Source organism: Sorex fumeus, unplaced genomic scaffold, assembly GCF_029834395.1.
Source record: "Sorex fumeus unplaced genomic scaffold, SorFum_2.1 ptg000213l, whole genome shotgun sequence".
In the NCBI taxonomy this organism is placed as follows: domain Eukaryota; kingdom Metazoa; phylum Chordata; class Mammalia; order Eulipotyphla; family Soricidae; genus Sorex; species Sorex fumeus.
Genome location: NW_026606270.1, coordinates 1,684,455 through 1,710,773, shown reverse-complemented (window position 1 = coordinate 1,710,773; position 26,319 = coordinate 1,684,455). Strand labels below are relative to the sequence as shown.

Below are 26,319 nucleotides of genomic sequence, written 5' to 3'. Positions count from 1 at the left end.
ACTTTAAGTTATGTTTTATGTGAAGATGAGTGTTTGTTTATTAAGTAATTATTTCCAGTGAAACCCAGGAATTGAGAAGGGATATAACTGAGAAGATGAAAAAGCATATTGAATCTGACTAACTCTGTTACCTTTAATTTCTAGTGATGCATTACATTGCCTTTAGGGATTGTTTTAAATTTCTTTTTGAAGGTACACTTTAAGAATAAAAGACAGGGCCGAGGATGTATCTTAGTGGGTGTAGCAGTACAGTTTGTACATTGCATGGGTGGCCTCTGGGTTTGGTCCATGGCTTTTCCAGACAGAGAATAAAGGATAGTTGCTAATGCTAATGTCACTGTCACTGTCACTGTCCTCCCGTTGTTCATTGATTTGCTCGAGCGGGCCCAGTAACGTCTCCATTGGAGACTTTGTTGTTACTGTGTTTGGCATATCAAATACGTCACGGGGAGCTTGCCAGGCTCTGCCGTGCGGGCGAGATACTCTCAGTAGCTTGCCAGGATTGAACAATATATGAAGAAGTAGACTGTTCACCCATTATCTTGAGTAATTTTCAGACATCTGTAGGTTAACCCCAGATGAACAATAACTTTAGTAAAATGCCTCACTTAGATTCTAGTTAGCATAGTGTTGTTCCTTCTCACTGTTGTTGAGGTCACTTAGATTTCGGTACTTTATAAAATATTTTTGGGATAATGATTGGTAATATAGAAATGGCACGTTAAGAAATTAAGTCCCTGGGTACTTCGTCCAGGGATGAATTTGATTTAGGGTTTTTACAGGTCTGAAATTAAAAAATTTTTTTTTTGTATTTGACTTTTGTGAGATGCCAGTGTTGACCCCAGCACCTCATACAGATGAGGCACGTGCCCTCCTGAGCTATCTCCCTTGCCCTGTGAAATATGTCAGTATAAGTTTTGCTGTTCTCTTTTTTGGTAGGGAACAGAATGGATATAGACCAAATCCAAATCCTGTGGGACAGAACATTAGACCTCCAGCCCCTGGATGTAACAGTTCAGTAAGTGGCATGAACATGTCACCCAGTCAAGGTTTCCAGATGCTGAATAGCAGAACCTATGGCTTGCCTGACCCCAGCACCGCAGGGCAGATGAGTGGAGCGAGGTATGGGGCTTCCAGTAACATCGCCTCAGTGAACCCGGGGCCCGGCATGCAGTCCCCATCTTCCTACCAGAATAACAACTATGGTCTGAACATGAGCAGCCCCCCTCATGGGAGTCCTGGTCTCGGCTCCAACCAGCAGAACATCATGATTTCTCCGCGAAATCGTGGGAGTCCGAAGATGGCCTCGCATCAGTTTTCCCCAGTTGCAGGTATTTATGTTGCCTTCCCTCCCCCCACCTGTTCTTCTCTCTCTCAGTAATTTTTTTTCTTCCATACCCTTATATTCTTGTAAAATCAATTCATCTTTGTGCTGGAAACAGGAAGCGTTAAGGAACGTTTTGCTCTAGCTCTGATCTCTAATGTCTTTTCCCCTCTCAAATCCAGGTGTGCATTCTCCCATGGGATCCTCTGGCAACACCGGGAACCTCAGCTTCTCGAGTAGCTCTCTCAGTGCCCTCCAAGCCATCAGTGAGGGTGTGGGGACTTCTCTCCTATCCACTCTGTCTTCACCAGGCCCCAAATTGGATAACTCTCCCAACATGAATATTAATCAACCAAGCAAAGTAAATAGTCAGGATTCTAAGAGTCCCCTTGGCTTGTACTGTGACCAGAACCCAGTAGAGAGTTCCTTGTGCCCATCGAATGGCAGGGATCATCTCGGTGACAAAGAAAGTAAGGAGAGCAGTGTCGAAGGGCCAGAGACTCCGAGGGGTCCCCTGGAGAGCAAAGGCCATAAGAAACTACTGCAGTTACTTACCTGCTCTTCTGATGACCGAGGCCATTCCTCCTTGACCAACTCCCCTCTGGATTCAAGTTGTAAAGACTCTTCTGTGAGCGTCACCAGCCCTTCTGGCGTCTCCTCTTCAACATCTGGAGGCGTGTCTTCCACTTCGAACGTGCACGGGTCGCTGCTGCAGGAGAAGCACCGGATTTTGCACAAGTTGCTGCAGAATGGGAATTCACCCGCCGAAGTCGCCAAGATCACGGCAGAAGCCACCGGGAAGGACACCAGCAGCACTGCAGTGTCCTGTGGGGAGGGGGCCGTCAAGCAGGAGCAGCTAAGCCCGAAGAAGAAGGAGAATAACGCACTGCTCAGGTATCTGCTGGACAGGGATGAACCCAGCGACACGCTCTCGAAGGAGCTGCAGCCCAAAGTGGAGGGTCTGGACAGCAAGCCGAGTTTATGCAGTGGCCCCGCCATTCCCAGCTCAAGCCAAGAGAAAGACTCTAAAATTAAAACCGAGACACATGAAGAGGTAATTTCCTGTTTATCTGATCACATTTGCTTTGATAGAAAAACAATGTTAGGTACAGATTACTCCTATCAAGTTTATGTCATGAAAATAAATTTGAGGTACCATTTCTGTGACATTCTCTTGGGAATCAGCAAAGTGTACTATGATATCTGATATTAGAAATATCAAATGGCTATGTTTTAAAATGTGATCATTCTTGCTATCTAATTTGAAAATTTCATTGAGGTGTTTATTCTGGGAAGGAGCAGAGAAGATTAAGGGTCTGATAGAAATGGGGGGGAAAAGACCTTAGTATGAATTAGTAGAATTTTGATTTTCACCTAAAGATCAAATTCTGTACACATCATCATATGCTATGTATTTTCCAGATTCCCTTTGAGCATTCTTGGGAGTACGAATATGTTAAATTAGAGAAGTCTTCAGTTTTTGTGTTTTGCTTTGGGGCCCTACCTGGCTTAGTGGCTACTCCTGACTCAGTGCCCATGATTCTCTCTGGTCAGTGCTGGGTGACTGTGTAGTGCTAGAGATTGGATCCAGGATCCCTGCATACAAAGCATATGCTCCAATCCTTGGAGCCATCTCCCTAGCCCTGGAATCCCTAGAACGCCCGTCTCTTTGTTTACCCTGTATTCTCCAAATGTATTGACCAAAAGTCCTCCCCTCATGTTGTCGTTCCCCCCACCTCCCGCCCCCACTGTGTGTGTGCTTGTGTGGTGCCAGGGGTTGAACCCATGGTCTTGTCAGTAAAATGTGTGCTTTTACTGAGAACATCCTGGTTTCCGCCCTCTTAGAGAGCCTGGCAAGCTACTGAGAGTATCTAGCCCACATGGCAAAGCCTGGCAAGCTACCCGTGAAGTATTCAGTATGCCAAACACAGTAACAACAAGTCTCACGATGGAGACGTTACTGGGCCCGCTCGAGCAAATCAGTGAACAACGGGAGGACAGTGTTACAGTGCTATCCTGGTCTCAGAAGTTCTGCCTATTCGCTCCCCTCCCCACTCTTTGTGTGTGTGTGTGTGTGTGTGTGTGTGTGTGTGTGTGTGATGGGTGGGGATCAGACCCAGGGCCTCAAATATGCAAGGCACAATATTCCTTTTTAAAGCAGGCATGTGAATATCTTGTTGAACATTAGCTTATTGCTTTTATTCGTCTTATTTTCAGAAGGTGTGCATAGATGCGTGCATCTATAAACTAATAAATCTGATTAATGTTGTCTATATTATAAATAAAGTACTTGTTTGAAATCTCTAAATCCATTGCTTTAGCTGAGTTGCTTAAACTGTTCTGTTGAGGAAAATGCTAGGGATGAGGATCACAGTCTGCCAGCCTTTAGTTAGGTATTGTCCCTTCAGGAAAATATTATATTTGATCTCTTCCCAATTCCCCCCCACCTTCCCCATGGCATGTTTGAACCTATGTATCTAGTACTGCACACAGATTAATTTTTAAAATTTCATTTTCAGGGAACTGGAGACTTGGATAATCTAGATGCTATTCTTGGTGATCTGACTAGTTCTGACTTTTACAATAATTCCGTACCTATGAATGGTAATAATCTGGCAACCAAGCAACAGATGTTTCAAGGAACTAATTCTCTAGGTGAGAAAAAGACTAGATTTTGTTATTGTTGTCTTTTAATGCTCTTTCATGTACTTACAGACTTTTAGAGTAACATGAGGGTCCACCAGCATTTGTAAATTTGGAATACATTTTCTGCATCTTAGGTTTTTGTTTTGTTTTATTTTGGGGCTACATCAGCAGTACTCAGGAGTTTCATGTAGCTCTGCACTCAGGAATTACTCCTGGCAGTGCTTGGGGAACCATATGGGAAGCCAGGGATAGAACTTGGGTCAAGTGCAAGGCAAATGGTTTACCTGCTGTGCTATTGCTCCAGTCCTCTGCTTCTTAGATTATAAAAATACTAATTTATAATGGTATATTTGAGGGACTTTATGAATATTTCCTTTCTTTTGAATGTCCCAAATCTCATGTCAGTAATTATGGCATTTACAGGAAAAAATTTAATCCTTATTTGCTTCAGATGGTAATAGATAGCAGGACATACATTTTTTCTTAGACACAGAGAATTTAACTGTTACTTTGCTTCTTTGATGTTCACTGGTTCTTACCCAACCCTGTTTCCTCATTCATTGTTTTAAAATGGATATATTCATCTATCAGTTGAAAAAGAATAACACACGGTTATCCAGATTATATATTTTCCGTGACACTGTTCCCTAAATTGAAGTGGGCAGTGAGATTAACAAATAGGTTGGGAAAAGACAAATGAAAAAGGTTAAGCAGAAATGTTACCTTTCATGCTATGTTGATTGTGTAAACACACAAAAAATAAAACGGCCGGCGGTCTGGCCGCTTCCCCACTCCAGGGAGGTCGATGGCGATGGTCAGGTGAAGGAAGGAAACGAGGCCAAGCTAGTTGGTCTTAGTAGCCGTTTATTACATGGAAGAGATGTATGTCATGGAGGCCTCAGGAATCCTCGAGCACGTGCGCCTTTGTTCTCTCCGCTTCTGTCCTCAGCCCCATCTTCCCAGGATCTCTGATGCACGTGTCCCCCCAGAGAGCCCTGAAATCTCCCTTATATAGATCATAGTACCTCTAAAGGGCGCAATATAATGATGTCATCAAAAGGAGTTACAGAAAGAACATTGAGGCGGCAAACATACATTGTTTCCTTACACATACATTGTTTCCTTACATCCGCAGGCCAGTAATCCTGGCCTCACCTTTTCACAAACTACAAGCACTTAGATTAGCACAACAAAGACCAGTCTGCTAGAGCTTGGAATCTACATCTCCAAAAAAGCAGTCTCATCCAAGCTAGTCAGGACACACAGGAAACTGCTTCTAGGATGTGTTTCTCCTCTCCTTGTCCAACCAACATATAAGCATACATAATATTAATCATTTCGTATGGACACAGTAAGAAATACTTTGAGCTTATAGAATTGCTCTCCTAGGGCCATCTCGATCTCAGACTGCAGTGCTCAGGCCAGATATCTTTCCTATTCCTAGCAGCAGGGCCCTAGTCTTGTCGTTACTTTTGGATCATGACATCATTTGCCCATGATCAAACTCTTAACTTATAGTTAAGAATCGTGGCACCTTGGCCTGGCCCATCGCGATGCCAGGGTAGCACATAACTTACCGGCTTGCCCTGGTTCCATCCAGTCCCAAGTCGGGACCCTGCCCTTGGGGTGCTAGGAAGTGAGGGCAACTGAGGCTTAAGTTGAGAAGGCAGATGCCCAGGAGTGAATAATATTCAAAGCCAATCAATTCCTAAGTTACGGAGCATATTAATTAATTGTCTTCCTGTATCTATACAAAAGGACATTGCATTAAAGTAAACTGCTCAAAAGACATAAGGAGAGGAGAAAGGCAGTATTAACTTACAGTACAGCTTCAGTGTCTAAGAAGGATGAGACCTTACAAATTGGTTGGGGAAGAGAGCATAGAAGTGGTTACAGACTGACAAAGTAATGGGAGTGACTCGGGAGCACTGTGATGGGTACAATCTGATAAACCTAAGCTCCGTGTACTCCAACAGTTGATAAGGAAGCAACTTCTCTGGTTACATTAAATTATAAAATTTCAATTAGAAAAGTTGCTTAATAAGTATATGTGTGTGTGTGTGTGTGTGTGTGTGTGTGTGTATACACACACACACAACCTTCTGGAGTTTCAAACACTGGTAAATTTTCATTATTGAAAGCACTCTCTATCAGACTACAGAACCGTGATGAGTATTTCAGCCAGTGCAGAGACACATGGTTTATTTATTTGGAATTTGAAGTTTTTTTGATTCTTGTGCTTGGTGCTTGTTCTGTAAAGGAAGATGTTGTTTATTTTATAAAGCAGTCTTGACTGGCTGACACTGGTTCTTAGGAGTTGTATTTGAGTTTGTCTGCCTTGAGCATTGGGGGACATTTGCCCCTCATGTGTCTGTGTTCCCACAGGTCTGAGGAGCTCCCCGTCTGTGCAGCCTGTCCGTCCTCCGTACAGCCGAGCCGCGTCCCTTGAGAGCCCCGTTTCTGTTGGTTCCAGCCCTCCAGTAAAGAACATCAATGCTTTCCCCATGTTGCCAAAGCAGACCATGTTGGCTGGAAATCCAAGGATGATGGATAGTCAGGACAGTTATGGCTCCAGTATGGGTATGAAGTTCCTAATTAGTCTTATGATTAAAATTTTCTTTGGGGAAAACCAAGTTTCCAGTACTTTTTTGGGGTTTTGGTTTTTCGGCTACACTTTGCTGTGCTTAGGGACAACTGCTGGCTCTCTGTACTTCTTGAGGTGGCTGGGAGGATAGTATGTGGTGCCGAGGATTGAACTGGGGTTGGCTGCAATCAAGGCAGGTGCCTTAACCCCTATAACAATCTCCCAGTCCTAAGTTTAAAACACTAAGTATAAAGCACTTTATTAATCAGAACTGTGTTTTTAGAAAAGAAAAGTGGTTTTGTTTGGGAGCCACACCTGACTGTGTCTAGGCTTATACTTGGTTCTGCACTCAGGGATCACTCCTGGCAGGCTCAGGACCATTTGATGTGCCAGGATCGAACCCAGATCGACTGCATGCAAGACAAGTGCCCTACCCTCTGTACTAACATTCTGGCCCCATGTTAGCTAAATTCTTTTTTTTTTTTTCATTTTTTAATAATTTTATTTGTTGAATCACCGTGAGAACAGTTACAAAGCTTTCGGGTTTAAGTCTCGGTCATACAATGAAACACCTGTATCTTCACCAGTGCCCATTCTCCACCACCAAAAACCCCAGTATATCCCCATCCCAAACCCTCCCACTACCTGTGGGGCAGATGATTTCTGCATTACTCTCTATACTTTGATCACATTCAATATTTTGACTCCAGACCCACAATTATTATTTGGGATTTTACCCCAACACTCAGATCTGCTGAAAAGGCAACAGTTGACAATTTGTTTTCTATTGCTGGTTAAAAATAGCATATGATGTCACATGGCTTATAGATGTCACATGGTTATAGAATAAAATCGCGCAGTAATGACTGCGCGATTTTGAAATTCCGAAATTTTAACACTTAAATCTGGAAGGATTTCTGCCAAAACCTGCTGGGTTCTGAGATTTATTCCTGAGTCTCTGGGATCATGGCCGTTAAGCAACTTGTGATCAGGAGCCAGAAAGGCAGTTCGTGGGTGGCGACTCGGGGTCTCTTTGGGGTGGGGAGGAAAGGGCCAGCTCCACCCCCATCCCGTGAGGCCCCGTGTGTCTCGTCACTGCGGGCCCAAACCTGACTGTCCAATGGCCTCTGGAGGATGGCAGCCACCAGGCCGCCAGGGGGAGCAGGCCAAGGCACAAAACCTATTCCCACCTGGGTTGGCCCAGTGCAGGTAACCTACTGCAGGAACCGGACACATTTCTGCCAAAAGCCGCTGGGTTTCAAGATTTGTTTCTGAGTCTCTGGGATCATGGCCGTTAAGCAGTACGATCAGGAACCAGAGAGGCCATGCCTCCAATTATATAGCTGAGCTGGAGATGGTTTGTGGGTGTGTCTCCCACATACCTAACTTTTGACCGTTTACTTTCTTGGTAAACTTTGCCCCAAGTTTTTGGGGTCTGGCCAAAGGCACAGCAGCAATTTTGGGGTATCTGGAAGTCTGAAGGCGCCATCAGGCTGCTGATGCATTTGTCTCACAGGTACAGATTGACCTGCTGGTGGCGCCATACCCCTAGGCTAAATTCTTGAGAGACCTTTTTATTTTTGTTTTTGGGCCATACCAAGCACTGCTCAGGGCTTACTCCTGGTTATGTGTTTAGGAATTCTGGAGGTTCTTGGTGGGGGACATATGGTGGGGTGCCAGGGATTGAAGCGGGATAGACTGTGTGCAAAGCAAGTGCCTTACTCCCTGTCTGACCTCTCTGGCTCCCCTTTCTCTCTCTCTCTTTTTTTTGGGGGGTTGTTGTTATTTTTTGGCTTTTTTTTTTTTGGGCCATACCTGATGATTCTCAGGGGTTACTCCTGACTCTGCACTCAGAAATTACTCCTGGAGGTGCTGAGGGACCATATGCGATGCCGGGGATCGAACCCAGGTTGGCCGTATGTAAGGCAAACGCCCTACCTGCTGTACTATTGCTTAGGCCCCTCTCTGTCCTCTATTAAAGAGGTTTGTGATGTAAGTCACCTTTTAACCTGCCATGAGTATATGGCAACCGAATTGCCCTTATAGTTGACAAACTATCTATTTTTAGGATTTGGCCATGTTGTATAGAATAATTGTGTATGTGTATGTATATACACATGAAGAATTTCATAATGTTAAGGAAAAGGCTGAATCACTTTTACTGATTCTAGGTGGACCAAACAGAAACGTGACCATGAATCAGACTCCTCCCTCAGGAGACTGGGGCTTACCAAACTCGAAGACCAGCAGACTGGAATCTGTGAGTTCCAATTCCATGGGAAGACCAGGAGCAGATTATAACGCACCCAGGCCTTCAATGGGTGGTGCAATGCCCACCTTGCCCCTTCGGTCCAATAGCGTCCCGGGGGCAAGACCAACATTACAGCAGCAGCAGCAGCAGCAACAGCAGCAGCAGCAGCAGCAACAGCAGCAGCAACAACAACAACAACAACAACAACAACAGCAGCAGCAGCAGCAGCAGCAGCAGCAGATGCTTCAAATGCGTAAGCATCCTCTCCATGAAAGAAGAAAATTCAGATTGTCGGGTGATTCTTGTTTTGGGTGTATTTGAAAACATGCCCTTTTTGTTCCCTCAGGGCCTGGTGAGATTCCCATGGGAATGGGGGTCAGTCCATATGGCCAAGGAGCTCCATCTAACCAACCAGCTGCTTGGCCAGATGGCATGATGTCCATGGAGCAAGGCCTTCATGGGGCTCAAAACAGGTGAGCCTTGGTTGTATGTTGGGAAAATGTTATATCAGAATATCTAGGAAAGAGAGCATATAGGCACAAACAAACCTGCTAAAGAATGATGAAGAATTCTCTGCAAATGATGCACTGGCTTGCTAAGTAGGTGCATATAAAATTGAGGTTAAGGGTTTGGAGAGACAGCTCTGCAGATAGGACACTTGCCTTTTATGTGGCCAGCCCTGGTTCAATTTCTGGGACCCCATACGGTCCCTGATCTCTGTTAGGAGTTCTTCTTGAGCTCAGAGCCAGGAGTAAGCCCTGAGCATCATCACGTGTGGCCCCAAAATAAAAACAAACAAAAACAGCCAGGTTAAGACAGCGGTATTCACAGGGCAGGGAGGAGACAGGTGGGGCAGAGGTGATTCTAGCTGTCTGTCAAGAACTGGTGGTCAATTCTCTGGGAGTATTTTGGAGCTGATTATCTTAGTCATGTGGAAATCATACAGTGTCATGTGAAATTATTACCAGTTCGATGTAATAAATGCTATTCATCAGGTAACCCTTGGTTTTCCAGAAGATAGATTTTTAAAGCTTGGAAATTCATTTCTAAAGATATTTAAAGTATTTCAGGGATGGTAGTGAAAGTTGAACTCGTAGCACTTTTAAATTTTTGTAAAAAGGAAAATGATGGAGTAACTCATTTTTATTGAACTTGATCATTAACTCATTTGCATGAAAGAAAGTACCTGTCACAGGCAGTTTTAATTTGAATTCCGCTGTAAATTAGGCAAAATGTTAATTTATTGAGTAGCATTGAATGAGTATATTAATTACACGAGTTATTATTAACTTAAGTGCTACCCCCTCTTAAAAGTAGTTTCGATTTCCTAGAACTTTTTGAAGGAAGGATAACTTTTAACTCCACTGCTCAGTGATGGTTTCAAGAGTTGTTCACCACACGGTGGGGCTGCAGAGTTTGTATTTATATGCCCGTCTCTGAGTTCTGTGGGCCTAGTATTTAAAAAGGGATTTTGGCTGGTCCCAGGCATAAACAGGTCAGGCGTAGTCTGGTACTTCCATCCCTCCTTCTGTTCTTTAACGAGGACTTTAAATGTTGATTTCCCTCACTATTAACAGTTTTTTCTTGTAGAGAAGCACACCCTCTTCACCTTTCTTTCTTGGAATCTCTAATATGTTCCAAACACCTGAGGGTTTGGCTGTTCCATTTTGGTAGTAGGACTGGGGGTTGTCAACTCAATCTTATGGTGGGTGATAGCTAGTACAGCTTAAAATTGTGGGCTTTAAATTTAAGTTGATGCCATTTGCTGTTCTCTAGTTAGTTGGTATATTATTTACCCTTGCAGTATTTGAGTTAATTATTATATATTTAAAATACTTCCTGTGGTTGCTGTGATTTTTGTTTTGTTTGGTGGGGGGGGGGGTCATACCAGTATTGCTCGAGGACATATTTATTCCCTACTGAGTGCTCTGGAATGGCACTTTAGGGTTTTGGGAACCATTTGTGCTGGGGATTGAATCTGGGGCTTCAACATGTGCTGTACCTCAAAAGGCTACAGCAGATGCTGTAGACCTTGAAGTATCTTCTTCACCTGATTTTTTTTTTTTACGAGTAAAAGCACCATTGGAATTGATTCAAATCTCTTTTCAGACCACTCCTTAGGAATTCCTTGGATGATCTGCTTGGTCCATCTTCTAACCTGGAAGGCCAGAGTGATGAGAGAGCATTGTTAGACCAACTACATACTCTCCTGAGCAACACGGATGCCACAGGTCTGGAGGAAATTGATAGAGCTCTGGGCATACCTGAACTTGTAAATCAAGTAAGTAGCAGTAGCATAGAAGTACACGAGTGTGTGTGCTGATACCTGTGTACAAGCGTGTCATGTGCACATTCATGAAGCCGTCACTGTATCACTGTCATCCCGTTGTTCATCGATTTACTCTGTTTGTCCCAGCCCTGCGATTTTAGCGGCCTCTCCTTACTCATCTTTCCCAACAGTTGGAGGCTCTTTCAGGCTCAGGGGAATGAGACCTGTTAATAGTTACTGGTTTTGGCATATCAAATATGCCATGGGGAGCTTGCCAGGCCCTGCCCATGCTGGTGGGATACTCTCGATAGCTTGCCAGGCTGAGAGGCATATATATACATATATATATGGGCTGGAGCGATAGCACAGCGGGTAGGGCGTTCGCCTTACAAGCGGCCAACATGGCCGACCCGAGTTCGATTCCTCCGCCCCTCTCGGAGAGCCCGGCAAGCTACCGAGAGTATTCGATATGCCAGACACAGTAACAACAAAGTCTCCAATGGAGACATTACTGGGCCCGCTCGAGCAAATCGACGATCAACGGGAGGGCCTTTACCTTTACCTATATATGTGTGTATATATATGCATATATATATACACACACACACACATACATACATATATACATATTTCTCTCTCTGATTTGTTGCCTACTATCTGAACTCCATCAAACATGGTGTGGTAATTATGGAAAATGGGTAGGAAGTGTCATATGATGTGTCATGCGGCTGGTCCGGAAAGTGGCCTGGAGCATGGCAGCAGTTGGGTAGTGGAGGTCGGGTAGTGGGGGTCGGCTGCAGGGGCTGCCCTCAGGGGCGCCCCAAGTGAAAACAACCTGGCACAGAGTCCCATTTTTGTGAAGCCATACACAAAAATATTTTAAAAACATTCACTACATCTGTGGATACCAGCATTACATTTATATAGGAGACCTTATAATTGGTGATACTACTTTCAGCAACAACCATTTTATAAAGAGGTCAAGTTTCAGGCAGTAGGAGAAACAGAAAGAAATAAAACTAATTTTTACTTTCTATCTCTTTATTGAGGGAATTTTGGTTTACATTGCCTTTATTTCAGGAGGTTTTTTTTTTCCCCCTCCACTTCAAAAGTCAAGTTGTCGCTTCAATTCACCAAAATGCGGAAATTCTTCCACCATCATCTATTGGACCCCTTTCACCCCCTTTGTGCCCCTAAGTACCCCCCACCCCCTTTGGCAACCTCAGTTCCATGGTCTAAATCTATAGGGTAGTTTTGGAATGATTTTATCTATTCCTTTGCTTTTAAAATAATTGGTTTTTTTTTTCTTTTCTAAGTGCTGTTTAGTCATGTTAGTCAAGAATTCTCTCTCTCTCTCTCTCTCTCTCTCTCTCTCTCTCTCTCTCTCTTTTCTTTTTGGGTCACACCTGGTGATGCTTAGGGGTTACTCCTGGCTCTGTACTCAGGAATCACTCCTGGTGGTGCTTGTAGGACCATATAGGATGCAGGGAATCAAACCCGGGTCGGCCGCGTGCATGGCGAACACCCTATCTGCTGTGCTATTGCTCCAGCCCCCAAGAATTCTCATTTTTATAACAAGCTCTCTACTACCAAACAAGCAGTATGCATTTTGAAGAAGCTAGCTTTTTTTTTTTTTTAAAGTAGTTTATATGCCTGACTGGGAAACCTGTAAAGGTTGGCTGCCCCAAAAGACTCCATCCCTCTCGGAGAGCCCGGCAAGCTACTGAGAGTATCCCGCCTGCACAGCAGAGCCTGGCAAGCTACCCGTGGCGTTCTCGATATGACAAAAACAGTAACAATGATGGTCCTCATTCCTCAATATGCCATCGGGCTGCACTAGCACGTGACAGGGATGGATGGAGATGTTACTGGTGCCCACTCGAGCAAATTGATGGACAACGGGGTGATAGTGATAGTAGTATAGTGAAAGTAGTTTAAATAGAACTTGATAATGATAAAAGTGTGAACACCCCCACCCCCATTATCATTTGCTTACAAACACTACGCATATATCTGTATTTTGGAAGCATGTGTTTCATAGTGTTTTTGTTTGTTTTTTGAGAGGGTGAGGATGTGATTGGCACTGTTCAGGCCCGTGCACTCCGTGAGCGCGCTGCTAGCCTGTTGGAGAGACAAGGGATCCACATGGAGGGGAGCTGTCAGTGTGGCCGTGGGGAAACACATGTTTTCTCAGAGTAGTGTTGTATGTTTTCATGCCAGCTGAGCAGTGAGAACGTGTATCTCGAGGGAATGTCAGGCTCCATGACCCTGATACTGAAGAATGGATTCTAAACTGACTGGGGGTTGACTTGAGGGTCACACAGAGAACCGGAAGCTAGTACTACCCCTTGAATTTTTATTTAAGATGCAGATAACTTTTTCTTTGTCCCATGATCAAATAGCTAATGGTTTATATAGAAAAATCTGACAACTGCAATAAGTAAGGAGGAAAACAGGTAGAAGCCCACTAATCTTAACACAGAATAATGCTTTGGATTGTATTTTTTAAGAAATGGGAGTAGGGTCAGAGAGAGAACACTGGGCAGGGTGCTTGCCTTATACATGACTCCGTTCGATCCCTGGCACCCCAGATGGTTCCCCGAGTCCTACCAAGAGTGATTCCTCAATACTGAGCCAGGAGTAAGCCCTGAGTACTACTGGATGTAGGAGTAGGGCCAGAGAGATAGCCCACAGAGCCTTGTAATATGGAGTGCTGATGGATGTGACACTCCCAATCCTAGTTTAAAATATATATATATAAATTATATATATATTAGGGTTCAGAGGGCCTTGCAGTATGAGGTGCTGGGTATCAAACCAGGCTTTTTGCATGCAAAGCATGCACTCTGCCCTTTGAGCTATATTCCTGGCCCCTAGGTTTACTTTTCAGATCATTTTCTGGTGGATAATTTTATATTTTTGTTGATCTGCAACAGTTCTCTGTATGTTTAATTATGGGTTTATTTGTTGACTCCTTCATTAAACAAATCTTTTTTTCTACACACTTTTTTCTTAGAGGCTGAGAAGCAAGCATGAGCAAATTAAATTTCTTTTGTCAAAGCTCATATCCCATTTGGCCAGGTAAAGATCAGGCAAGAGCGCCTGCCTTGGACCTGGTGTAATAGAGGTTCTGAGGAAAGGCATGTGGCATTATTGGACGAGGCTGTGCAGTCAAGGCGCCTCTCCTCCAGTGGGCGCCAGCGAGCGGTCTCTGCCCAGGAATGAGAAGACACATAGAGTCAAGTATTTAACAGCCTCTTTGTGGTTTAGTGTGGCAGGCTCCCTTCTTCCAAAAGAATTCATTTTGATTTCCTTGTTCTGTCATCTGTGGGATGTTATTTTGTACTCATTCTGGAGAAGTGATGCTTGGCTTATAGTAAGCACTTGAAAAAGACTTGTTGAATGAGTAGCTAGTCAGCCCCTCCAGCTGAGAGGAGTGGGTGACTGCCTTCAGAATTCACACAGCTGACGAGCGGACACGCTCTAAGGCACCTGAGTTCCTGCTGATGGACCTGTCTCTGCCAGAGTTACTGCTTACTGTCTCCAAAGCATTCGTGTGCAGATACTATGAAATTTCATTCATCACGATGATTTTAATTTTATATTTGGCATGGAGGTCTGTGTGGCATACAGTCTGGAAGTCTGGTTTGGAACAAATAATAATTCTCTGGAGCGATAGCACAGCAGGTAGGGCGTTCGCCTTACAAGCGGCCAACATGGCCGACCCGAGTTCGATTCCTCCGCCCCTCTCGGAGAGCCCGGCAAGCTACCGAGAGTATTCGATATGCCAGACACAGTAACAACAAAGTCTCCAATGGAGACGTTACTGGGCCCGCTCGAGCAAATCGACGATCAACGGGAGGGCCTTTACCTTTACCTTTTAATAATTCTCCAGGATTTAAAATGTTACATATACTTGGCTCAGAAACTATCTGTTCATATGTAGAATATAAATAAACGTATTAGGCTGAGTGGAAAACAGGGATGGGGTCAGGTGGAAGGGGCAAAAGGGTCTTTTCCTGGTGAGCGGGCATTGGAACCTTGGTGTTGGGGGGGCTGAATTCTGTACAGATAAAGAGGTATCAAGCTGTGACCTTGGAATCTCACAGTCACTCTCCTCCTGTTGTTCATCGATTTGCTCTAGCGGGTCCAGTAACATCACTATTGTGAGACTTGTTACTGTGTTGGGCATATCGAATACGTCACGAGGAGCTTGCCAGGCTTTGTTGTTCAGTCAAGAGACTCTCGGTAGCTTGCCAGGCTCTCCGAGAGGGGCAGAGGAATCAAACCCATGAATCAAATCAGCAGCATGCAAGGCAAACTCCCTACCCGCTGTACAGTCACTCAGGCCCCTTACTGTACTTTTAACCAACAATAACCCAAATTTTAACCAGTGCTTCTGTGGACTTTGTGCTAGGCGTGGGACGAAGCTGTGAAAAGATGTGTCAGGGACTGTGTTAGATAGGAGACCTCATTTGCTTTTGGAGCCTATGACATCACTGCTCACATAAATTGGTGTTTTCACATTTTGAGAGGGACTTTTTCAACTGTTTTCCACCTGAAACCTTTTTTCCTGACCCTGCTAACATGGGTTAGCATTGCCAGAAAAACCTTGGATTCATTATGTTTGGTAGTAAAGTCATTTTATTTAATTGTGCATTCAGAACCTTTTATCTGGCTCTTCCCCATTTAGTTACATATCCCATCTGGGGTTTAGGAAGCTAGACTTTGGGACATTTGATTGATTTTTTTTTTTTTTTTGATGGGCCTGCCCAAGCAGTGCTCAGAGTTTTGAGGGGCACTGTGACTCCTGGCCAGTCTGTCCGGCAGTTCAGTGCAAGGACCTGAGGCGGCAGTGCTGTTTGGGGCCTGTATTTCTGAGGATTCCTCGACCACCCTTGCAGTGACTGGGGACTTCCCAGCTACACTAAGCAGTGCTCAGTGGACCGTGTGGTGCTGGGACTATACTGTGACCTCCAGAATGTTTGATTTCTGTTGCTTTCCCTGATGTACTATGCGATTCATTTATGTGTTTGATGTTTAAGGGACAAGCTCTGGAACCCAAACAGGATGCTTTCCAAGGCCAGGACCCAGCAGTACTGATGGATCAGAAGGCAGCGTTATATGGGCAGACGTATCCAACACAGGGGCCTCCGATGCAAGGAGGCTTTAATCTTCAGGGACAATCACCATCTTTTAACTCGATGATGAATCAGATGAACCAGCAAGGCAATTTCCCTCTCCAGGGAATGCACCCTCGGGCCAATGTCATGCGCCCCCGGACCAACACCCCCAAGCAGCTCAGAATGCAGCTTCAGCAGAGGCTGCAGGGCCAGCAGGTAACCGACACCTCCGCTTTGGCTAGAAGTAGCTTTCCTTTGGGCTGCCTCTTCTGTTTTTTTCAGACTGTATCTTCTGCTGTTTTGCTTATTCCTTGTAAAGAAACTCCCTTTTTCACTCCTGGTAACATTTTTATGTGCAGTGTGGATGGTTCCTTGTTAGGGAGTGGTAATGCCAGAATTGGGGAGTCTCTCTGTAAGAATACTTCATGCTGCAGGTTGAAAGTTAAGAATGTCAGAGAGAATGTTCTTGGGAAGGAAAAGTTTCTTCATGACTTGATACAGTCAGCCTTACAAGATTACGTCGTGTTTTAAAAATGTAAATACTCAAACCATTATGACTAAGCTTTCTTTTTATGGGACCTCTACTTTCTAGTTGTTTTACCAAAAACCTCTTTTATCTGTGGGGGATGTAAGTCAGTGGTGGAGCATTTGCCTTGCACGTCTGAGGCCCTGAGTTGAATCCCTGGCTCCATTAGCGGGGGTGGGGGGTTGGGGGTGGTGATCTTTTTTAATATTCAAAGATGACTTACAGTTTTTCATCATTTCATATTCTAAACATCAACAGATTAAAGAAATTTATAGTGACTTCTGTGTGCTGCCTTATTAAATATAGTAGAGCAGAACCTTATAAAGCAGACATACAAGTTTCGAAATTAGAAAGCCAGAGACTGTTTTGGGGGGGAGAGTGGAGGGATTTTTGAGCCACACCCACTGTACTCAGAGACTCCTCCTAGCTCTGTGCTCACGGGTCACTCCTGGCAGTGCTTCAGTGCTTAGGGGGCAACCAAACTGGGGTCAGCTGCATGTAAGGCAAGTGCCATGATCCTGTAGCTCTCCAGCTCAAACTGGGTGTAGTTGTGTTTCCAAGTCAGCTTTTACTTATGTTCATAGAATTAGTTTACATTTTATCTTTCTCTCCACTGTTCATGGTATCATTACTTTCACCTCCCCCCACCACTGTAAATTACTTAGGAAGGGGAACAGAAGATAGTTCAATATTCAGAATTGTGCTGATCAGGTTGGAGCTGTTTCCCGAAGGGCTCAGGAACCCAGAGAAGAAAATATGGCTACTAAAGCCTTTGAGTTCGCATGAGAGCTATTCTTTAAACTGCAATGTTGCACTCTCGCTTTTCCTCCTGAAGCCAAGCAATAAAACTTCACAAGTAAGCTAGCTTTTCAGCACTGAACTCCTGCAAAGTATGAAGTATTGGTTTGGCTTAGCCCATTAATGGGTTTGGCGACATCAGCATGACCTCACTGGGTAGTACTGAAGAGTTGGAAAACTCTTCCGGGCTCGTTACCACACTTCCTCACCCCCTAACCATGTCTCTCCTCAGTTTTTGAATCAGAGCCGTCAGGCCCTTGAGATGAAAATGGAGAACCCCAACGCTGGTGGGGCGGCGGTGATGAGGCCCATGATGCAGCCTCAGGTCAGCTCCCAGGTGAGGATGCCCAGGCTGCCACATGTGCTTGGTGGCTGCTCTCAGTTCAGTAGGGAACAGAGGCACTCACAGGTTTTTTGTGTGAGAACTGCAGCGAGAACTCAATGGGCTGAGGCACAGGTTTTGCGCTGGGAGCAGGTCCCAGCTCTCTGCTGGGATTGACCCAGGGCCTCCTCCGGGCAAAGCTCTGCCTGCATGCTGCCTGCTGCCTGCTCTGTTCGGCCTCTCCACCTCTTTCAGATGGCTTCAAGAGGCTGCGGGTCCTTCGGGGGTAGATTCCTGTTTATCTGAATAGAAACCACTGCCCCTTCCCTATTTCAACCATCCCCTCTCCCCAAAAGATACTATCCTGTCTTTTTTCCTTTTAGTTTTTATTTCAGACTTTGAGACATTTATCTTCAGCTTCTACCCCTTCAGGCTCTCTTCAGTGAGGTGAAAGCTTGGCCCCTGCCTTCTTTTCGTGTCCTTGCCTCAAATTCCCAGGTCCCTTTTTCTGTATTGCTGGGGCTTCCTGCTCCTCCAGCCTTGCAGATACATAAGTAGCCAGAAAACTAACATAATTAGAGTTTGGCCTTTTTTCCCTTCCTGGTAATTATAAAAAAGAGACTGCATACTATTTCTCTCTGAAATGGATGTATTATTGAGGTGATATATATATATATATGAAATTGACTGGTTCTTGCTCTGTGTAATTGTGCCTTTTTTTTTTTCCTGGGGATATTAGCAGGGTTTTCTTAATGCTCAGATGGTTGCCCAGCGCAGCAGAGAGCTGCTAAGCCATCACTTCCGACAGCAGAGAGTTGCAATGATGATGCAGCAGCAGCAGCAGCAGCAACAGACGCAGGCCTTCAGCCCACCCCCCAACGTGACTGCGTCCCCCAGTATGGACGGGGTTTTGACAGGACCTGCGATGCCACAAGCTCCACCCCAGCAGTTTCCATATCCACCGAATTATGGTAAATCGGCTGTGAGATCTGTGTCAGAGTTGCATTGATGAGGGTGGATGGTTGACTGTATCTGTTGCATATATTTAAAGCTGTTCACGCTGTCTCGTCATTTCAGAGAAATGAAATGAATGAAAACTTGACAATGCATTCCAGCAGTTGAGGCAGATGTCTTCTCTCCTGGGGGCATATTTTTCCCAACTTTTTTGCCTGACTTCCTTTCTGGGTGGTTTGGATATATTATTCATGAATACTAGCTTAATACAAAAATGCATATATACTTTTTGGCCAGGAACATGGACACATGAAGCTGTAGGTACCTGTTGGGGGTTTTATTTTAGGGTGCATCTTTGCCAGTTGGGGTAAAGCTTTCTATCACTCTCTAGAGGAACAGAGTAACGCGATTGTGTGATGGGAACCCCTTTATGCAGAGTACCCATTGTACTTACTGACTTTTAGGGACCAGCCAGGGTTTCTTTAGCTGGGCCCCCCAAGATAGTCCAGGGGGCCACAGGTGAAAAATCAAGTAAACCCTGGCACAAGATTAACTGGCCAGCTGGTCAGACAGAGGGACCACAGGAAGGAACTAGCTTGGAAGGGGCCATGATTGGGGCGAGCTTGAGCAAGCCTGGGTCAGCATGGCCTCGGTGTGAGCCACCCCCTCTGGCTGTGATTGTGGAGAGGAGAAGCAGTAACTGGCCAGTAGCAGCTCCCAGCACTGTCCATTGTCTGTTTGAAGAACAGAAGGCTGTTGCTGAAAGCTGACTGTCCGAGGAGATGTAGCCATTGCACAGTGTAATGTTTCCTTTCTTGTTTACAGGGATGGGACAACAACCAGATCCAGGCTTCGGTCGAGTCGCGAGTCCTCCCAATGCAATGATGTCATCAAGAATGGGTCCATCCCAGAACCCCATGATGCAGCACCCTCAGGCAGCAACCATGTATCAGTCCTCAGAGATGAAGAGCTGGCCATCAGGAAATGTGGCCAGGAACAGGTAAGACCGTTGGCTGATGCCAAGAGATTGGAAAAGTCATCCCTGGGCTTTCCACTGAAGACTGTTTCACTGGAGGATGAGGTGGCCCGAGTTCAGATTAGAACATGTGTACTTGGGGCCCAGGAGAGTGTACCGTGCACTGAGACCTAGCTTCAACCCAGCCACTGCATGTCCCCTGAGTATGACCAGGAGGATCCCCCAGGCTGGGAACAGCCCTTGAGCACTGTCACGTGTTGCCTCCAAACCACACACACACACACACACACACACACACACACACACACTTGTCCATTTTGAGACTCCTTCCGCACAGGCCTGCATCCAGGAGGGTCTGCGTTGAGGAAAGGAGAAGGCGAGCTCTCAGTCTACTCTGCGTTTATTGGCACGTGATGCTCGCCACGTGCGTGTCGGTTATCGAATGGCCCAGAAGGTGACCTTGCAATCTTGCTCTTCACTCACAGCTCCTTCTCCCAGCAGCAGTTTGCCCACCAGGGCACCCCCGCGGCGTACAGCATGGTGCACATGAACGGCAGCACTGGCCCCCTGGGGCAGATGGGCATGAGTTCCATGCCCATGTCCGGAGTGCCTCTGGCTCCTGATCAGGTAGGGGCTCTTTTTACAAATGTGTGCACTGTTGTTTTCTGGGGAGCACTAAAGGCTCAGGTGGATTTTAAACTTGGATATAATCTGTAAAAATCATCACTGAAAAAACATTTGGCTTGAAGGCACTGCACCCTCCGACCCTCACAGCCACGTCACTGACCCAGAGCAGGGTTGGAAGCCCCGAGTTAGAGGGCTTTTGAGAGTTTTTTCCTAGGAAGTCTTGCACAGTGCATGCGTTGACTCATATTTCTTGTCTTTGCCTATTAATAGAAATACTGCTGACGTCTCCACATGAGGAACTGCAGGGAAGTCACTGTACAAATGACACTGCACTAGGATGATCAGAGTCACTGTTCCAGATACTCAGCTTGGAAGGATGGACCAGCTTTGATATCTGCCAAGGATGGTTCAAGTGATGTCCCTTGAGCAGGACTGGAAACCCAGCTGAAGCACAGTATCGACCTGTGTCTCGTGGTGTTCGGAAATAGTTCTGGCGTTCTGCCTCTTAGGGATGTGATTCTGGAGGTTCAGTGTGTTTCACTAATCACTGAACTTCCCTTTGTCACTTCTTCTGTGCTTGGCTATCCAGTCTTTGAAATAAGTGCAGGTGGGCCAGAGAATGTTGGAGAAGTTGAGAGAGATGAAAACATCAGGTTTCTCTAGTTGCAGTGTTGGATGGGAAGCAGCCCTGGTCTCCTTTCTGTGTTTTTGTCACTGTCAAGTAGCTGTATTGTCCCTGTCCCGTGGATCTGGCGTTTCTGAGCTCTCTTCCTTTTTGTTCTACAGTTGCGGGATTGCTCTGTCACTGTTTATGGTGGTTTCGGGCTTTCTCTTAATTAGCATTTCCATCTGCACCTAATGCTCTATAACACTTCACCTCCAGGAATTGTTCTTGATGTAAATGACTTTGTAGAAGGGAAAACAAGATGACAGTATTTAATTGCAGTAGTAGCAATTTTTCACAAGCTAACGTGCAGCTGAGTGCACTTTATTTAAAAAGTAATGGATAAATGCAATATTCTGAGGTCTTGAGGAATAGTGGAACCACATTCCTGGTTTTTGTCTGAATGAATCTTGGACAAGAACTGCTTCGTTGCTGTTGAGAGTGCCGAGGTCACCCTTCGCCTAGATGCTAGAGCAATAATGCTGTTTGAGAATAAACTGCAGAAAATCAAGGCCAGGTACTGCATTCTGAATCAGAATTCCGCAGTGTTTCTGTGAATAGTCTTCTCTTTTGTAAATAGGACCATTAAGATATTGTATTATGTAAAATATGTACATACCATTTTTTTTTTGTAGGTCACAGCAACTCATTTTTACAGAGTTTGTGAAGCTGAATATTTAATGTTGTTGATTTCAGTAAGCTCAGCATTGGTGAGGTTATCCATATAAGTAACATCCTTGAATTTTATGGTCTGGGGGAGGAGAGGGGCCACAGCTTTCTCCTCCCGTCTTAGATGCCTGTTAATCGCAATGTTCTTAAAAATAATTTGTTTAGGTGTAGACATTTGCAATTTAAAAAAAAAATTCCTCTACCAGAACTAAGCACTTTGTTAATTTGGGGGAAATAATAGATATGGGCAAATTACAAAAAAAAAAAAAAAGAATTTTTAAAAAGAATCCTGAATTCTAAGCAGTCTCAAAGTTAAATAGTAGTGATTTGTGGCGTTCCCAATTTGAGACAGGACCATATCTTTTGGTCCAGCTCAGGTGTGAGCCTTGTGTGTGTCATAGGACCTGGCTTCTCTGAGACCCTGGGGGATGAGGCTGATGTACGGTTTCTAGTGGTCACTCAGTACCCAGTGCAGGGCCCGAAAGGGATGTCTCTCCATCTCTGAGTAACAGGAGGGCATCCCTTAAGCCATGTGGTCCCCTGAGCTTCGGGCTGAGGGCTGCTGCCCCTCTCTCTTCCGGTGACACTGGTTTGTTCGTTAGGTTCAAGCAGTAGGATGAAATTAGGTTTCTGGAATATCTATGAATTTCATACATTTCTGCTAGCCTTGGTGTCATTTTCTAGCAATAATTGAGGTCCAGTTCAATTATTATTACTATTATTTTTTTTATTCACACCATCGATCTTTTTAGGTATCTTTGAAGGTAAGATCATGTAATTTCGGAGTTAACGGTTGTCTGGAACCTGGCATTTGCAGAACCCCCACTAGAGTGCATCTGACACTGTCTCTCCCCCCCTCGCTTGTTGAAAAGCAAATTGAAGACTCAGTTCCTCAGCGCCCACCCTCCTGCCCGCAGACCCAGGGCCTGGGTCCCGCTGAGAAAGGGCCTGTGTGTAGTCACAGCTGTGTTGGGAGTGCCCGAATCATGTTGTCTGTGTGTGGAGAGATGCAGAATGGTGCTCTTCTTTACCTTTTTTGACTTTTAAAAGTTAAAAACTTTTGTGATTCTTTTTCCTCAGCCCTGACTCCAGGCTGACTGGAAGGCAGCCACTCCCTTTTATATAAAAGTGAAGTTTATTAAGTTTTTATATTTTCTACTTGTTCATTTTATTAGTGCAAATTTAAGGTTTTGATTTTACTTTCAATAGATACAGTCTTTGAGATAATTTCTCTCTATTGCCCTTTAAATCTTTGTACTTCTGCTGCCTACCTCTCCTTAGACCCTAACCCTTCACTACTTTTTAAAAACTTGGTATCTGTTGGGTAAACAGTTTAAGTACTCTTTTCATCTGCTTTTAGAATGTGAGATATTTCCAGTACCTACTTTTTTGCTGAATCCAAAGATATATAAATATGAATATATATATTTTATAAAGATCAAAGTGAAATAAAGGAGAGATTCATGTTTCTCTCTTAAAAAAAACCACACTGTTAATGTTCATATGATGATGCCACTTTTCTGAATCGTGCGTCTTGATGGAGAGGTGTAAATACCAAGTCAACAGAACCGCTTAATCAGTATTTAATATCTAAGGCGAGTCGAGGGTATAGGGGCGGGTGCTACGGAACATCCTTAGCTTGCGCTCCTAGAGGTTCTGAGCCAGGAGTCAGTGCATCTGGGGAGGCCACGGGACGTCCCTGCCAGTTCCCGCGGGGCCTGTCCAGGGTCCAGTCGGGGCCAGAGGCCTCCCTGCACCTCTGCTCAGGACTCAGCAGAGGCCGATGCTTGGTCATGGCAGGATGTTTTCTCTTTTTCCACAATGTAGAATTTTGAAGTAGCTGGAAATGTCATTCTGAGAGCAATATTTAAATTCTCAGGAATTGACTGACAGTATTGAGAATGAATTAAGTTTAAAATCAAGTTTACATTAAATGTTTTAAGAAAAATCTGAACTGTGTGGGGTGACTTATGAGAGGGCTGGGTGGTGAGTACCGGCTGGCTGCCCGGCACTGTAAATAAAGGTTTCTATTTAAAACAGAAGCTCACACGCTCGTCTCTTTTTCCTCCTACCGCAGATGCAGTCAGGGTAAAGAGGGGAGTGAGTGTTTTTCTCTCTGGGCGCTGGAAACCAGGACCAGTCCTTATAAAAGGGTCATGCTTACGGGTGAGCACCAGGTGTTAAGTGAGACGTGGGTGATGAGGTGAGGCCGGAGCCAGGGAGCCTGGAAGCCTGGAATTCTGATTGCTGGTGTTTACCAGTTTAACTACCTGGCCTCTGACAGTGGAACACTTTGCAGTTACTTAAGACACTTCTGAGCCTTTTTGGCTTTCATGGAAGACTTACCTGTGGTAAACGTGTTTCATTCATTCACAGCCATCTGGTCCCCTTAAAAATAAGACATCCGCTTCCAAAATGGTAAGAACTGGTCGTACCTCAAAAATTTTCTTAAGCACACCAAACCCCCGTAAGGATGGCTTTTACAAATCCCAGACGTCACCCTCCACCACCTGCTCATTACTGACTATGGTTTTTGTACACTGCTCGACAACAGACTTCCTTTCTTTTCCGTACAATTGTGGGACAGACAGAACAGGTACCAGGACCAGTGTCCGCCTGGGAGGAACAGAAACGGCCACACCTGCTTGCTTTGATACGGGCCCGGAGCATTTATTGACACCACTACTCTTGAACTCCGGATTTCTCATTAGTCAGATTCCCCTACAGGTTCCCACGTGGGGACATGGAAATCACCAGGTATTTACAGCAACGTCAGTTTCTTTAGAGGCCATCAGGGTCACAGTGCTTGATAAATGTCACTGCTTTTGTGCTTACTGGTTCTCATCAACCCCCGTGCGGTTTCCAGCATCTGCATTTGCTGTCCTGATTCCTTGTGGTGAACCAAAAGAACAAGCAGATTTTAAAACAGGGCTGCTTTTCCCTGAAGATATTTAAAAAAAAAAAAAAAAATCCAGTGACTCTCTCACCTTGGGGGAAATTTCTAAGAAAATCTCAGTTATTTTTTCCCTGTGAACCTCTAGAGGGTTAGTGGTGATTTGATATAAAATGCATTTTGTGCAGCTGGTGAGGTATAATCCAAAGCAAAAGCAGGGACAAAAACGGACTTCCCGAGGTCTCAGCACTCCCGAGGGTTCTCTTCCAGCGTTTGCCACGGTGACTGAAAGCAGGGTCTCTCCGGCCTGTGGCTGCCAGCATTGCTTTGCTTGAAATCATAATTTTCCCCTGACCATGTGGTCAGACAGTGCCTGCCTTTGCAGGGCCGCCTCGTGCTTAACCTTCCCAGCCTTCCCACAGCTGTCCCCTGTGGAACAAAGCAGACTCGTGTCAGTGTTTGACCAGCTTGCTGCCGACAGACCCCCTAGTTGGCAAAGCAGTGGATGTGGCTGCTGAAAGGGACCTCTCGGCCACTCACAAAGGCCTTCCCCTGACCCCGTCAGCTAGAGGTGTTGCGGTGTGCTTACACACTCATGGCAGGGAAGGGCACGGATTGAGCAGTGACAGCACAGCTCCGGACTGCTGACTGGCCTCTCAGGTCCTGTTGGCATGCCTTGGAGGTTGAGGAAAAGTGAGTCGGCCAGTGGCTGCCAATGGCAGGCCAAGGAGGTTGGTCTGCAGGCTCATGCCAGATTAGTTGCCAACATCCTGTAGTTTGTGATTTTCCCCAAAGTCTTATCCCATGCATGCCCTTCCCTGCCAGTTTGTGTATTTTCAAGAGGGGCTGTGTATTAAGCGATGCCCAAGACTGAGCTCGGGGCTTTGTATGTGCCAGCCCAGCACTCGGCCACCTCGGAACTGGAGTTTGGAAACACTTCACGCCACTCCCTCCCCCACCCGCTGGCATCTAGAACCGAGGCGCATTTCTGCAGCCACAGCCTTCACCCATGCAAATACTTCCTGCCTCTGGGGTGGCCTCGAGGCTACCAAGCACAGCAAAGTAGCCCTCAAGGACACAGGCATTTCACAGGGAGGATGCCTTCACTGTGGAAGACAGGGTGTGCACATGAGGTTGGGCAAGTAGGTGGTGCCAGATGGGGCGTGCACATGGGGTTGGGAGGTAGGTGCTGCTAGACGGGGCATGCACAACGCATAGGGCAGGTCGGGGTCTCAACTCACAGTGACTTGGAAGAAGGTCTCTTCATTTCTGGCCACTTTCGACGCTGAAACTGCCTAAGTTTTCAAGTGTCAAAAGGAGAATGCACATTAGCCATCACTAAGAAAGAAGGCGTTACCCCAAGGAGCTACGCAAAGAAGGTATCTTGGGAGGCACCTATGGGGGGTGGGGGGTTCTGGTAGGCCCGAGAAAGGGCTGGGACTTTGACCAATAGGTGGACGGAGATAAGAGACCTTCATCAGAAGCAAAGCCAATACCTGTATTGCTCATAGCTGCCTCCATCTTTAAGACCTAAAAGAGAAATGAACAAAGTTTAAGGGCAAAATGTCAAACTCTGTAACTGCCCCTTTCCTGGTTTTTTTTTTTTTTTGGTGGTGGTTGTTTTTGGTTCACACCCAGTCATGCTCAGCTGGAGCCATAGCACAGCTGGTAGAGCGTTTGCCTTGCACGTGGC

The 26,319-nt window shown here is 45.4% G+C and overlaps 2 protein-coding genes across 3 annotated transcripts in view; one reads left to right on the top strand and one right to left on the bottom strand.

The window, feature by feature from the left end:
- The window catches only part of NCOA3 (nuclear receptor coactivator 3), a 125,688-nt gene extending 101,825 nt beyond the window's left edge, over positions 1 to 23,863 (top strand). The window contains exons 11-23 of the mRNA XM_056108432.1: positions 940 to 1,331; positions 1,507 to 2,378; positions 3,844 to 3,979; positions 6,356 to 6,550; positions 8,726 to 9,058; positions 9,152 to 9,278; positions 10,915 to 11,086; positions 16,120 to 16,413; positions 17,754 to 17,858; positions 18,583 to 18,814; positions 19,623 to 19,797; positions 20,259 to 20,400; positions 20,671 to 23,863. Of these exons, the coding sequence (XP_055964407.1) occupies positions 940 to 1,331; positions 1,507 to 2,378; positions 3,844 to 3,979; positions 6,356 to 6,550; positions 8,726 to 9,058; positions 9,152 to 9,278; positions 10,915 to 11,086; positions 16,120 to 16,413; positions 17,754 to 17,858; positions 18,583 to 18,814; positions 19,623 to 19,797; positions 20,259 to 20,400; positions 20,671 to 20,682 (3,187 nt within the window). The 3' untranslated portion in view covers positions 20,683 to 23,863. The remainder of the gene's footprint in view (positions 1 to 939; positions 1,332 to 1,506; positions 2,379 to 3,843; positions 3,980 to 6,355; positions 6,551 to 8,725; positions 9,059 to 9,151; positions 9,279 to 10,914; positions 11,087 to 16,119; positions 16,414 to 17,753; positions 17,859 to 18,582; positions 18,815 to 19,622; positions 19,798 to 20,258; positions 20,401 to 20,670) is intronic.
- A 410-nt stretch (positions 23,864 to 24,273) lies between these two features.
- Positions 24,274 to 26,319, bottom strand: part of SULF2 (sulfatase 2) — an 85,087-nt gene continuing 83,041 nt past the window's right edge. For both annotated transcript variants that reach the window (XM_056108446.1, XM_056108447.1), the window contains 3 exons: positions 26,123 to 26,156; positions 25,868 to 25,921; positions 24,274 to 25,055 (listed from right to left, as the gene is read on the bottom strand). In XM_056108446.1, coding sequence (XP_055964421.1) covers positions 25,025 to 25,055; positions 25,868 to 25,921; positions 26,123 to 26,156 — 119 coding nt within the window. In that variant the 3' untranslated portion in view covers positions 24,274 to 25,024. The remainder of the gene's footprint in view (positions 25,056 to 25,867; positions 25,922 to 26,122; positions 26,157 to 26,319) is intronic.